The sequence below is a fragment of the Hippoglossus hippoglossus genome, chromosome 4, assembly GCF_009819705.1.
Source record: "Hippoglossus hippoglossus isolate fHipHip1 chromosome 4, fHipHip1.pri, whole genome shotgun sequence".
Taxonomy (NCBI): Eukaryota; Metazoa; Chordata; class Actinopteri; order Pleuronectiformes; family Pleuronectidae; genus Hippoglossus; species Hippoglossus hippoglossus.
In genome coordinates, this window is record NC_047154.1 from 22,402,863 (window position 1) to 22,418,137 (window position 15,275).

Below are 15,275 nucleotides of genomic sequence, written 5' to 3' on the forward strand. Positions count from 1 at the left end.
TCTTAAAGGTCCAGTGTGTTAGATTTAGGAGAAATGGATCTATTGGTAGAAATTGAATATAAAATATTCCTAGTGATGTTTTCACTAGTGTGTTTCATCTAAATTGTACGAATTATTGTTTTCTTTACCCTAGAATGTGTCCTTTATATTTAAATACTTTATATTTACATCTTTTTACAGTAGCCCAGACGGGACAAACTAAACCTTTTGAGTTTTTATGACGACTGAAGCTACCACAGGTTCACTTTCATGTTTGGAAGGGGAGGGCGAGTTGAGGGGTGTTCAGCTGCAACATGAAACGTCACCACTAGATGTCACTAAATTCTACACACTGAACCTTTAAGTATTATTATCCTTACACTTAAGTAGTGCACGTTACTTATTATTACTTACTGATGCTTGTTTTTGACTCTTGCTGCTTTAATATTGCAAATTTCCCCATTGTGGGACTAATAAAGGATTATCTTATCTTAGCTTAATGATTGTGGTCTTTATTGGTGAAGTTACAGCCCAGGGACAACTTGCATGTGTCTTCCTCCTCAGGGACCAGATGGGCTGTTCCATGAGGATCGTCCCGCAGCTCTTCAGCCTGATCTCTCCATCACCGTGTGGGTTTTATTTATTCATCTGTCAGAGTTTCGCTGCTCCGAGCTGCGGTGGTTCCTCCGCCACGGAGGTCGATCCACCGGCTCTGTGTCTCCTCCCATCGCCGTCCCCCTGCTGCCGTGCGCGGCCACACCTGCAGCAGACCGGGGGGGGGGAGTCAGAGGCAGAGACGGTGTGGAGGAGAGAGGAAGCCCGGACACATCCAGCAGCTCGCACCGCTTCTATCCGGACTCTCCGGTGTGAGGGAGGATCAATGCACGGGAGACAGACAGCGACCGGAGGCTGGGACACTTTAAATCATGGGGATTAACGTGGAAGAGGAGGAAGAGGAGGAAGAGGCGCAGGGACCGAGACTGAGGAGCGCGCACAGGTACGAGAGGTTTCTGACAAACAACACGGCAACTGTGACAACTTTTTATCATCGGACATCTTCATTTCATTCGAAACTTGTGTTTATTATCATGAATTATAAATGATGGTTTGACCTTGATTCCATCATTTACTCATCTTATCCCCCAAAATTATTTAAAAAAACCAGACATAAACATTTGAGAATATAATATAGATAAGCTTTAAAAAAGAACACAGAATCATCCCTGTTCATATATATATATATATTGTATTTGGTAATCAATAACCTATAGTGAATTTATACTCAACTTGTATCACTTGTATGATACAAACTGTTCCTGGATTCCTGCAGACATTTAAAGGATGATATATTAAAGACAAATAGAGGCTACATCTGTAAATCATCTCTCAAATAGCTCATGTATTTGTGTTCTTGCGTAAATGCCAATTTCCTTATTTATCTTATTTCCTGTAGTCCAATGTAAATGCATGGTGACAGTGAAGATTTCTTTTTATTTCAAGATAACATGAGATTGTCCTTCATGAGGAAATCTACTGTGTTACAGCAGCAAAAAGGAAAAAGTGATCACTCAGTGGGGTAAAGATAGTAAATAAATAAAAGTATACAATATAAAGCACGATGAACTATAAAAGATAGAAATGTGTACAACATGTAAAACAGTATTGCATATATATGAATAATATAGATTTCTCATATTTTCATTTTTACTCCTCTCACAGAAGACAGATATGATTTCACTCTCAGGCCAAATCCCACGTAGAGTTTCTTTATGTAACCTTATCATACTCCTCTCATGATCTCCACAGTCATCCTGCCTGACTGAAAAGAAGCCTTTGTTGATTGTGGGCAGTTTCTGTACTGCTCAGCTACAATAAATATTAATAGACTTTTCAAATAGGTTCTCCGAGCACAAACTGTGCAATGTCCTTCTACCTGTAACTGAATATTAAATCATTATGGAAACAAGCAATCCCGCTAACACTCAGGGGAATTGACCTCTAAACACGTCTCATTTGAATGAATTTAATTGCGACTTCTAGGAGAAAATTACTACATATATAAATTATAGGAATCTAATAAGTGGTTCCCCTGTTTCTCGAATAATAATAGAGTGTTTCTGTGTTCAGGAACTGCCCAAAATAAATGAACTAACACTTATTTCCCCATAATGAACAGGGAAGTAAAACATGTTATCACTGTATCACACCCTGACCTTTGCACCCGTGGGACGGCCCACAGTCGCCACTCGCGGGCACCGTAACAGTGAAGGCCTCAGATGCACTGTAGATCATCAATTCATAGGGTTACTGTCATATGGGCCGAGGTCAGAATTTGCTGCATTGTGGAAAATCCATAAACCAGATAGAGGGGAAGTGTTGTTGACGCTGCTTTCAAGTTATCGGATCAATCCACCGTCCAGGCATGACCCGGCTGTGCCACTTGGCTCATATAGATGTGCCGCAGCCGTAATCTACCGACCCGAGATGGATCATGAAGCAGGGTGCACGCCGTTAGTAACGCTATATACTGAAAACCACTTTAAAGATCTTCCAAGAAGGAGACTTAACACTTAAAAACAACTCAGGCTGAAAACAACATGTGATAGACCTCATTAGGAAAGAGCCTGAAGTCAACATAAAGCGCCGGATGAAAGAACAGGAGAAAAACAACGTGAGCCGCTGATTGAGTCTGTGGATGACCTGCAGAGTGGAGGGGTTATATGAGAGCTGTGTATAGGTGAGCGGTGTGTGTGTGTGTGTGTGTGTGTGTGTGTGTGTGTGTGTGTGTGTGTGTGTGTGTGTGTGTGTGTGTGTGACATCGATGCCAGACAGAGTGGAGCAGAGACTAGGCCAGAATCTTAAATATCCCCGAGAGGCATTTTGTTTCACAGTCAGCAGATACTCAGAGTCAGGCATGTAGTGTGTCATCAATAGCTGCTGTGGCGAGTGAGACCACCTCTGTCCCTGGACGTATAATACACCCGCTAATCAGCATAATCAATTCAATAAACAGTCATGAGAGTGGGTGTAGGACACAGACGTTTGTGTGTCAGGGAAAGTGTCCTGTCCCCTGTCTCATAGCTTTAAGCTGCTCAACGAGCTTTAAGCTTTGAGCACCTGTACTGTCCTAAACGCTTCCTCTGGCTTGTTAATATGTTCAGACCAAACAATGCTGACAATGCTAAAGCTCATCCATCCATCCATTATCTATACCGAATATGCATTGAGGGTTCGCTTGGGGGTTAGGGCCAATCCCAGCTGACATTGGGCGAGAGGCGGGGTGCACCCTGAACAGGTCGACAGTGTATCGCAGGGAAATGCTAAAGTTTAGTACCATTTTCACCATCTTAGAGCAACAAAGGCTGATGGGAAAAAATCATTAGCTGTTCATGTGTCTCAGTTTTTGTACATGTTAAACCAAAACACATAACATGTTACTGTTAAGCTGCTTTCAGAAAAGCACTGGACTCCGCAGATCCTCCGTATTTTCTCCGGAGACAGTGCATGTGTGTTTCTACGGACTTTATCCACCTGGCTGCTGTAAACAAATTCACGTGGTCTAGGCAGTGGGGTTGATACATGTGTGAAAGGCAAACTACGGGTAAACTCTATCTTACTAACTCTTTCACTGGACTGGTGAATTTTGTTGCCGGTGGACAGAGGGAGGCTAAATGTTTCCCACGGTTTATAGTTCTCGTGCTGAGCTAATCTACCTGGCTGCTGGCAGCTCGAGCTCCTAGCTTCAGTCTACACAGAGAGAGAGACAGGTATCAGTCTTCTCATCCAACTCTCGGCAAGAAAGCGATTGAGCATTTTCCCTAAAAGGTCCCATATCATCCTGTGGGAAACATGAATGTCAAATCTCTGTAAAACTAATGGCAATTCATTCAAGATGTTTCACATAAAACCACAAATGTGAACCTCATGGTGAAGCAAGAGAAAAAAAGACAAGGCCAAAACCTAGTATATGGCTGGAGCCTGTATGGTCATTGTGTTGAATGGAGGATGTAGTTACAATGGAATTTATAAAGGCTTGAGAGTGTTTTATGTTGCCTCGTATTTGCATTCTACCGTATGTCAGCTGGTTTTATCCCTTGAACTGTTCGCTGCTCTCTTCTACTTTCTGTGCTCACATATTCTGTGTTTTTAATACGGCCAAATTCCCAGTCAAGCTGTTTACACGAGACAATAAAAGACAAAGAAATGTAATAGTGGGTAAAGCTTGACATTGCATTCCCCATGAAATATCGCAGTCTCGTAAAATGTAAACTAGAATGGCACTCAATAGAACGCATGCCTCCCAACGGTCTCCTTAAATACAAATCGCACTCACTCCTCCACCACCTGATCCGGATCAACGCCAAAACTTGCTGGGTTCTTCCCCGACGTCTCTTCAAGTTGCGTGGTATTCTGTCCCAAAGTTTTTGCGCAAACCTGCTGACAAACAAATAAACAAACCAACAAACAAATGGAGAGCGGTGAAAATCTTTGCAGAAATAATAAGTGAGGATTTGTCTCAAAGTTGCAGTATCGTAGCCACAGCGATGCTAAGTTAGCAACACTGCCTATCAATGCCCCCCCGACCAATTAGTCACGGCCTATGTTCATCAGTAGGCCTTTGCTGTTGCAGGAGATCAGCACAGTCAGTGGGGTTCATCCTCTGGGGAACATGACAAAAATCTCTCTACTATCCGTGGCTCAAAATACCAAAACACCAGTTCCCTCAGGCTAAATCGTGAGGTCCAACTTTGCAGACACCAAGCCCGTCAACTCATTCATTACAATCATTATCTCCAGACAGCCACTGTCCAATTAGAATATGCAGAATATCACCTCTGAACCCGCAGGAGGAGGTGATGATGGTTAAAAACAAAGACTGAGACAAAAAAAAAGGAAAAAAGAAGACGGCGCCTCTTTGCCATCGTCAGCGCGAGTGAAGCACGGGGGGGGGGGGGGGGGGGGGGGGGGGGGAACGACCAGCATGTTAATTGGTGATTTGATTAGCGGTTTATTATTGCAGCTGTGCCCGACAGAGGAAAGCAAGCGGCCGCCCAGAGGTTCGTTCTTTCTTTTTTCTTTATCAGCAGTCGACTCCTCCGGGACGGGGAGGGGGCCGGGGGGGTTATCACACAGCCGAGTCATTATGCATATCATTCAGTTCATTTCCTCCAACTTCCAAAAGACACACACACAAAAAAAAAGGAACAAGAATCGTTTCTTTGCTCTTGTTTGGTAATGGAGAGTATTTGACAGAAGCAGAACTATTCAATTTCCGAATTGGACGCAGCATCTAAGAGCCCCATTTGGCTCCTGCTGTAGAAAAGTGGCTGAGAAGGATCCACAGCCTGTGTTGAAGTGAACTAAACTGGGCTGGGTTACGTTTTCGTCAGCAGCAGTGTGTGTCACCACCGGGAGGAGGAAGCTCTATTCACAAAGAGGGAAATGCCATATGTAAAAATCTTTTCTGTGCATTTGTGTTTTGATTATTTGGGCCTGTATTGTTAACGTGTGTTTGTGTTGGGGGGGTTAACAAAACGTACACAGGCTGAGGAATATGGTGATTTGTCATGCTGGGAACGGTGGAAAGACAATGCAACAGGGAACAAAGGGGTAATAACATCTCACAGTGTAAACACAGGTGTGGCACACACTGTATATGTATGTGCTCGCATGCATTCTGCCACAAGGGCTTTGTGTCAGGCAGGCGGGTACAGACCTGGAGCCAGAGGGAGGGGGGGGGGGGGGCAAAGACAAGTAATCCACACTCCTACCTCATGTGCACATCTCTCTCCCCAAACACCAGGATGCCAGAGCCAGTAGCAGACGGGAGAAATAAGAGTTTAGCTGGAAAAAGTAGCTTCGGTGGAGAGACAGAGGAGGAGGAGGGGAGCAGAGGTAAGACAGGAAGGAAGGTGTGGAGGGCTGGTATGAGGAAGGATAGGAGAGTAAATAGATAGTGTGTGTGTGTGTGTGTGTGTGTGTGTGTGTGTGTGTGTGTGTGTGTGCGTGTGCGTGTGCGCGTGTGCGTGTGTGTGGATAAGATGTCAGACACGTCCTGGCTGGTCGTGCCAGTCGGGGCGATGCAGTGTTGTAAACTGAGAAATGAGCTCTCTCAGAGATGGTGGGATTAAACCATCTCACAGGAACCAGACAGCAAGAGGGAGAGCTGATATGGGGAACGGGTCTGTTTGAGTCTCCGGAGGCGTCAATGACCGTTAACGATAAGAGTCTCCAGCCAAGTTTGCATTAAGCATGCTAACATACCCACGATGACCAAGCAACGCCGAGGCAGACAAATATCATCCTATGAGGACCATGAACATCTCTACAAAATAGTTCATTCACAGACAAACTAATATTACCATTTCTCAAGCCACGGCCAAAAGGAAATGACTACTTTGTGAAATGGCAACAGCTGCAACCTCTAAATGATTCCAGTGGAGGGGCTCGTCTGTGCATCCCCTCCCGTCTTTACGTGACTCATTTTGATGAAGCTTGTAAATCTTGACGATAATCACACCGCTGCATCTTTTAAGATTTGAACAAAAACGATGCACTCGCTGTTGGACGAGTAGAGGCTGAAATTCACGGGCAGAACAGAGCAACGAAGGACTGAACAGATAAGCCCGGCTAAGGTGAGCCGCAGGGCGAGTTCCGTACAGTGCAGTATGTGCAGCTGATGTACAGGTCTCTCTCTCTCTCTCTCTCTCTCTCTCTCAGGTTTTGCTTGTGATCCGTGACAGAGCGAGGCCAGTAACACTGACTCGACCATTGTCTCCTCACAGCTCTGAGCAGTGCGAGGCTCTCTGGTTGCCTCGGCGGCCCATTGTGACTGTAGAGAAGAAAGAAAGATCCGGCTTGTCTGGATAACGACCCCATTCAGCATCCTCTCTCTTTGCCACATTAGAAAGCCTCAGAACAACAGTGAAGGCTCAGCACTATCCCGACCTCCCAAACCCTTCCCTGCATCCTCTACCCACCTCATCCCTACCGCCCTCTCTATCAGCCCCGTCCCTCTCTCTCTCCCGAGCTTCAGCCGCAGCCTCTGCCCCGTTCCGAGTCCCAGATGACAGCCATTACCCTCCCTCACTGCACGAGCCTCCTTTCCGCTCCCTCCAGTCCCCGTGGCGCTTGGCACCAATGCCCATCACACAGACAGATGGAGCCAACCCTGACCCCTCTCCTTGCCCGTGGGGACGCAAAGGGAACCAACCCTCACTAGAGGAGTGGGGGATGACAGGAAGGAGAGAAGAGGAGAGTATTGCTTTGTCACCACAGCAACTCATCATCCGGTCTCCCTCGGACTCCCCGTCAGCCGAAGCGAAGGACCTGGGATAGAAAGGCACACGGCGGGAACGTCAACAACAACAACAACAGAAGGACCTTTTTTTTTCTTCCTGCAAATTGTGCCTGACACATTTCTTGCTTTGATTATTTGGCAGAGAGATCTTGTTCCGTCGCGTGTGGACAGAAGAGGCGAACGCTGACAAGAATTCTAAATATGGGAAATATCATTCGAGAGAAACAGGATGTCACAAGAAGACGGATCTAAAAAAAAAAGCGCTGAGAGAAAACCGGCTCTACACATTCTCAAGTTTTTCTGAAACCCACAAAAGTTGCATTATAAGCCCTTGCACTTCCCGTTAGCTGTGGCCTCTGTGGTCTAAACGAGTGACAGCAAGAAAAGCTGAACAGGCTTTCACAAAATGTCACAATTTTAAACATGCAGCCACAGTAAGCAAGCTGCTTTTTTCATTGTACTTTCCACACCTGCATAAAGCATAAAAAGCTTTTCACTGACAGTAAAAAAAGAAATGTACATGGGACTCAAATCAGGGTCCTCGGGCATGCGTGTCTACATTCAACTGAGCTGTAACTTCTTGGTTGCACCTCTGCTGACGGATGAAACGTCCACTCTGTGTCATCTCCTCGGACTAAGAAACTGCACCTGAGTCCCTGCGATTATTACGAGAGGTAATGCTGTTTCCAGATTTCTAAGCGACTCTGCTGACCGGCATTCTGATTAGACACACAATGCCAGACAGCCAACTTTAAAGGACCCACACATCAACAAAAAAAACGAGACACTAATGGCTGGTGAAATGAATTCAGCGGGCCAACATAACAGAGGGGGGAATACCGGAGTCCCAAAGCTTCCCAGGTAATTGGAGTGCTGTGTATTTTTTCTCTTTTACTCCAAAGCACGGCTCCTCCGGTGACCTTGCAGGGCTGAAAACTTCCAGGAGACAGACGCGGTGCGGAAGAGAGAGTGCGAATGATGCTCCACGTCCAAGGTTTACAATTATCTTTGGGATTTTTCGTCATTACTCTCGGCGCATTAGCATAACAAAGAAAGTTTGGTCTGTTGGCTTCAGCCTGTCGTCAGTCATTTCAGCTTTCAGTGCAGAACTGAGCTTCCACGATACATTTATCATCCCTGTCACTTAAAAGACGCCCGCGTGACGTCCTCAGTATCTGTTTCAAATGAATGGTGGTAATGATAACGGGTGCAGCTTTCTATAGCTTCTTTATATAGAGAAACATGTTTATATAAGCAGGTATGTTACTGTCAAGTCCGCACGAGTTCTCATCGTCAACCCAATGCTCCCTAATTGGTCCAAATGAAAGATAAAGCGGATCAATAATGCATTTTTTTCTTCTTTTTACAGTAATTGGATTTTCACAGTCAGCTGCATCTGAGCTTCCGTATTTCGTAGAATGCAAAGGGAGTAGGAGTAGTGTGAAACTTCACAGCTGAGGTGCGAAGATTCGCCCTTTTATATAATGTACTGAAGGTTTTTTAGTGCACAGGTGTAAAAGGACTGAAGCGTTTCATCGTTTTCAGGATGTCATGCAAACGCAAGGTTCATCAAACAGAACTGAATAATTTCTAAAACCTTTTAACGATTATTTTGAAGGTGGCCCAAAGCAGCATAGTGTAAAGATATCTTTCATCACTCTGATTCCACATTTCTACGGAGCGCTGTGGTCCTTGGAGTAAGTGAGTTGAGATATTGTGCGGAGGGAGTGTAAATTGTTTGTGCCTCCGTACCTGTTTTCTATTACTTAAAAGGAGGCGAGTGGGGAGCGAAGCAGTGAGTCAGTGCTATTGTAAAGATATTTATGAGGCCTGTGTGACACGGCTGATGTAGAGTCCAGAGGTCATATCAGTGATAAAAGAGGAAAGGCAGACACAGTCCATCAGCTCTGTGTGTGTGTGTGTGTGTGTGTGTGTGTGTGTTTGTGTACGTGTCTACGGGGATCACAGTGTGGGATACACAACATGGAGTAAGATATACTGGAGTCATTAAGAGTTCGATTTCATCTCATGATCTTTGTTGCGAGCCGTCGCCTCTCGCTCCATCACCCCTTGTTCCCCCCGCTGCTCTTTACCAAGAGCTATGTAATGGAACAGAAAATTATTTTCCATCATGAGGATGATATTTTAGTTTTAGATGGTGGTTTGGTTCTTTTTTGTCACCGTTAGAGCCTCAGCCACAAACACACACACACAGACACACACACACACACACAAAAACAGATACGCATCTCAATTATTGTGCTATTTCCGTCGCGTTACCTGTCAGTGACACTGAGCTCAGACCAACTGGGATTAATTAGTGACTCAACAAACACTGTGTGCATGCACATGCGCACACTCTCTCTCTCTCACACACACACACACACACACACACACACACACACACACACACACACACACACACACACACACACACATATACAAATGCTGCTTTATGTTTTTCTTTCTGTGTGAAACATACACGTGCACTCATCATAAGTGAATAAACACATGTGCCAACACACTTCATATTTCACCTCTTACTACTTATTCACAACTGTACACTTTTGAATAACACTCACACACAAGCACGCACACGCACACACACACACATACATGCACTCACACACAAAATCATCCATCAGAGACAGAATGTGAAAAGCTTCCAGAACAGCATGTTGCCAATAAACACCCCTCCTCCTCCTCCTCCTCCTCCTCCTCCTCCTCCTGTGTAATTACCCCGCTCTTCATTTCACACCTTGTGTATGCACCTCATATCTCTCCGTGTCACCGTGTTACCGCTCTGCCTCAGAACAAGGCGATACCTGTCCACGCTAATATGAAATGTGATCCTGCGGTTGATTTATTGTCTTCTCTAAACAGGCGGGAAAGGAAAACCTGTGTGACAGCATTTGTAAATGTTGTGCCACAAGTTAAAAACAACAGTTCTGGTTTGAATGCATGCAGCAGTGTTTGGGGGTAAAATACTCGGCCAGCGAGGGACGGGCTGCGGCTCCCGTCAGTGTTGGTGGCGCCGGGCACGTGTCCCACACACTGCTGATTTTCGATAGAAATAAAGCCGCTGACAGGTTTTTAAAGACAAGCTGTCGACAGCCATAACCTTGAGGATGATCGTGTGTGTGTGTCTGTGTGTGTGCGAGCTGTATATGTTTACATTATTGTGTTATGGGCTGTGTGATGAGGTTACAAACTACAGTGGAGAGATTCAATATGCTGATGTAAGGTAAAGACTGAGGAGGGAGAAGCTGGGGAATCAAGAGGAATTTACCAGGTATATTAAGCCTTTATGTGATATGTGGAAACACAGAGAACAGTACAACAGTTCAATGTAGACAATGCATATAAAAATAAAATATAAATATATATAGGGAAGGACAGACAGACCATCTGGAAGGCACTAGAGTTCAATGGGAGGATTCATTAAGTGAGCTAATGTGGGTGTGTTTGGGAGGATGACTGGGAGAAAATTTACATTTATACATTAGCTGTTTGATTTTGTGTGTCCCTCTGTGTGTGCGTGTGTGTGTGTGTGTGTATGGACATTGTTTATTCCATCAGCAGCTGATGCTTGTTTTATTTTAAACAGCCGCCTCTGAAGTGGAAACTCATTAGCATAGTGATAATGAGGGATAGTAAAGGTTGCCGGTGTCAGCACACACCAAGTTTTTTACATGCCCGAAACAGAAATTTGGGTTATTCGAAGAAAGTGTGTGTTTGAATCATTTTTCTCCACTTTGTACTGTAAACAAACTTCGACTCTTTAAGCTGCTTTCAGACGTGCACTTTCTCCTGAGGACGTGTATGTGTCAACGCAACTGTCTGAGTGAGAGCCTCCAGAGTTTCTGTGGACTTTCACATTTCTCTGCCTGGTCCCCAAAGTCCGCAGAGAGTCAAGGAGCCAATGTTAGGAGCACGCTGCTTCATGTGTGTGTTTAAGGCAGGGGTGTCCAAACTTTTTTTCCCGAGGGCCACATACAGAAAAATATACGAAGGACTGGGCCACTCACTAGACGTGAGGTATACTGCCTCACCTCTCATGCACTAATATTGGCAAAATCAATCAAATGCAGGTAAATTACATTTGATAATTGAACATGTTTGAAGAAAAAAAAGCCTCCATCAAAGCTCTCCATTAGTAGATTTTCATTTTATTTTTTACAAAAAGGTTGGCAGGTCATTCTCTCAGTGACAGCCTCAGATTGGTTCTTAGGGTGCTGATCCCCCTTCATTGTCCTGTATGAAGGGAGAGACAAGAAGAGAAATAGGGGATGTGGATATTTCAAGCTTATTACACAAATAAATGATTGGGCTTGTTAACACATCAACTAACGTTTGTTAAAAACTTGTCATCAACTTTAATTGACTGAATTTATTAAGTAATTGGGCTTATTAACAAATGAAAACTGTGTGTATATTTTTAACTCACCTGTAATGGGAAGAATGTTGCGCTCAGTGGGAGCAGTGATGCTGATTCTTCAGAGAATCATCACACTGAATTTCGATCAGTTCTAATTGCAGACTCTCCTCCACTTCTTCTGCATCCATTGAAAACGGAGCCGCAAACAGTGTGATTTCCTTCTCAATGACAGAAAAATCTTGGAAGCGCTGACTGAATTCTGTCATGAGAGATGTGATCACAGACACATATTCTCCCATTTTTGCAGAGAGCTTGGCATTTGGAAATGCGCATTTGATTTCGGTCAGCGTGGGGAAGTGCGCTACATTGAAGTTGCGCAGTTGTGACTCGAAGAGACGGAGCTTCGCGCGGATATACTTCAGAACTGGCTATTGTTGCATTTTCTTGAGCTTTGTTAGCACGGAAAAACTGTTGCTGCGTTAGCAGGCTAGCTGCCATTTGCTTTACCTTCTCTTTCCGCTCGGCGCCAGTGTAGGACGTGAAGGTCTGATGTTTCGTTTCATAATGCCGTCGTACATTGTACTCTTTCATCACGGCAACACTCTCATTGCAAATCAAACAAACACACTTCCCCTTGGTTTCTATGAAAAAATATTCATTTTTCCACCGAGTCTGAAATTTTCTGCACTCGCTTGAAATCTTGCGTCTCTTCGGTTCCGGCATTTCTGGTGACCCTGAGCAAATTTTTTCTTCGATTGCTTGCTTTGTGGAGACGCTGCCTTGTTCAAGACAATAGCGCCACCTAGTGTTTAAACTAAGAAGTGCAATACAGTGGGCCATAGTCCATTATATTTTTAGACTTTGATACGGGCCAATTAAAAATGGATGGCGGGCCGCAGTTGGCCCGCGGGCCGTAGTTTGGACACCCCTGGTTTAAGGCAAGGACCCTTAGCAGGACATGTCTGAAAAGGTCTTTAGTAACTTCACACCAAGCTGTTCTACGTCACTGCAGCAAGTTAGGAAACTTCATTGGATCATTGGAGGAGTTTCAGCTGGTGAAAAAAATGTTACCTTTGCACTACTTAGAATCCTCCAAGGTGCACAGAGCAAACATCCTTGTTCAAAGGTCCTTTAATTGACAGAGCAAAGTTAACACATAAAACCAGTTTCTGTGTAAGTTGGAGTGAATGAGCTCAGCGAGACACGACCGAAACTGACTCGTCAAACAAACCCTTGACCAAAGGCCTGGACCTGTTTATATGCTGTAATGGATTGTTTGGGTATAAAGCGAATTTATAGTCTTTCCTTCATGTGGTTTGCAACAGTCCGTTTAGACCAAGTATCTTGTAAAAAAAACACAGACTGTGTATAAAGATGGACGATAGATGTCGACTCCTCCCATTTTTTAAAAATGAAGCTAAAGTGTCCTGGGTATGGGATCCGCCAGCTGTCAATCATGATATTTCATAACATTTTTAAAGCATCAAATAATCTATACAATATCGAATTATTAAGATAAAAGGAAAAATTAACACCATAAAAAGAAAAACATATTAAAGGCATTTGATTTGATTCATAGTCAAATCCACTAACATGGAGGATGCTGGGTTTATGACCTATACTACAACCAGCCACATGAGGGTGATCATGAAGATTCAGCTTTACGGGTGAGGAGCTGTCGTGTCGTCCATCTTATTATACAGACGACCGATAAACTATTTTAGCAAAACAGCTAACTTAGCCTGTATGTGTTTTAGGTATTACCACTTTGTAAAATGCAATACATCCCAATGTCACATTTCTTAAAGGTTCAGTGTGTAGGATTTAGTGGCATCTAGTGGTGAGGTTGCAAATTGCAACCAGCTTAATATCCCTCGTCTCACATCTATCTTCCCAACCAGGTAACCAGGTGTTTGGTTTGTTCGTAGAAATGTAGAAAAAAACAGCTAAATTAAATTGCTGACCCTCTTAAGTCCTACACACTGGTCCTTTAATGACTTTTTAATAAGTCACAACACCACATTCTTCATATGCATTTCTTATGAAGCAGCAAATCCACACAGCTGAATAGACAACATGTGAAATCAAACACTGTACGAACCCTGTTACATCATCATCTGTCTTCTCTTCCAGATGACTGCCGACACTCTGCAAAACCAAACTGGAACTTCTGTGGAGGTTCGGACTCTTTGCTTTGGAAGTTGAGGCCGATAAGAGTTTTTAATTCACAAAGGAGCTGGAGCCTGAAACGTCTGGAATACACTGGTGGTGAATGAAATAAGACTTCGTAGATTATTACCTGCATTTTGTGGTGGTGGCTTCCCTATTCAGCAGGCTGGGAGTGGCTGTACGATGCCTGAACTGCATAACTTTCCCCCCCTGAGGGTCCCCAGTGACCCTGAACTGGGTTTAAATGGACCCGCAGACCCAGCTCGAATTCAGCACAGTATCCTGGAGGAGCAGGTGGAGCTGTGGTGGTTCAGAGATCCCGGGAAGTCTCTGCTCTGCTACTGCGTGGCCGTGCTCCTGATCCTGGGCTGTGGGCTGGGAGGCGTTGGCCTTCTCTCCACCACCACCAGCGTCTCCAGCGAATGGCGTCTGGGCGTGGGCACGGCCCTCTGCCTGCTCGCCCTGGGAGTGCTGCTCAAACAGCTGCTCAGCTCGGCCGTGCAGGACATGAATTGCATTCGAAGCCGCCAGCGCATTGACATGCTAAAGAGCGGCGGTTTATCCGACCTCCTTGTGGTTTCCATCACGGGGCTGTCACTGTTGATTTGCGGAGGGGTTCTGCTGCGTCTGGCCCTGGCGAACCACATGCCGAAGCCAGGCCAGGCCCTTAATGACATGTACATCTCTGGAGTGGTTCTGCTGGCTGGAGGGGGGGCGGCAGTAGTGGGTGTTGGGATTTATTCCGTCGTGGTGATCCTGCTTGAGAGGACAAGGCACGGACGAAGGCTGATGGACCGGGTGTTTAATGTCTTCACTGTCTCTGGACGCATGGAGCGCCAGGGTCGCAGAGAGACCACCTCCAGTCTGGCGAACCTCATATGAGACAGAACCACAATAAAAGTGTGTAATTTAATATCTGAACATTTAGCCTCACGTTAGAGGGATAATGATGAAAACACTCTTTACATACTGTACGTCGCATGGGACATATCTGCTCGGTGAAGATGTAGTTAACGAGTCCTCAAGTGTTTGTATTTTTGTTTTGTCCGCAGGTCTCTGACAGAGACGCAGGCTCAACAAGGAGAAATGCTGATTCCATTAGTATTTAGAACGATTTTTCTTTTCAATGAAAAGCACAGATTCTATCGGGTGAAATATCAGTTCCAAAACAGGAGTGGAGTGTTTTCATGTTATTGTTATCACACAGAATTTATTACAAAGGATCTATGATGTGAGCATCACCTACAATGGTCCCATATGATTACGCTCTTGTCAAATAATCTCTGACGATGTAACACAAAGTTGTAAGTCTACACGACGTTGGCTGAGACATCTCACACAAGTGCACTGACAGAAAAGTTATTGCACGAATGAAAAAGCCACAACACAAATGCTATCGCTACAACTTAGATGCAAAAGCCACAACACAACTGTAAAACCCACACAATG

At 44.7% G+C, this 15,275-nt stretch overlaps 1 protein-coding gene across 4 annotated transcripts; it reads left to right on the top strand.

Annotated features, from left to right (window-relative positions):
• The first annotated feature begins 527 nt into the window (after positions 1-527).
• Positions 528-15,275, top strand: LOC117760323 (transmembrane protein 125). 4 transcript variants are annotated; one of them, XM_034583265.1, is made up of 3 exons: positions 11,192-11,203; positions 11,857-11,858; positions 13,900-15,275. In XM_034583265.1, the coding sequence occupies exon 3, from the start codon at positions 14,010-14,012 to the stop codon at positions 14,706-14,708; it is 699 nt and encodes a 232-aa protein (XP_034439156.1). In that variant the 5' UTR covers positions 11,192-11,203; positions 11,857-11,858; positions 13,900-14,009; the 3' UTR covers positions 14,709-15,275. The 4 variants fall into 4 exon arrangements, with proteins under 4 accessions (XP_034439153.1, XP_034439155.1, XP_034439157.1 ...); XM_034583262.1 differs by lacking the exons at positions 11,192-11,203; positions 11,857-11,858 and adding an exon at positions 528-976 and having other exon boundaries at positions 13,791-15,275; XM_034583264.1 differs by lacking the exons at positions 11,192-11,203; positions 11,857-11,858 and adding an exon at positions 6,682-8,140 and having other exon boundaries at positions 13,791-15,275.

Bases quoted from the DNA above. Each gene is read 5' to 3' on its own strand.
- LOC117760323 (XM_034583262.1), top strand. From the start codon at position 14,010: ATGCCTGAACTGCATAACTTTCCCCCCCTGAGGGTCCCCAGTGACCCT.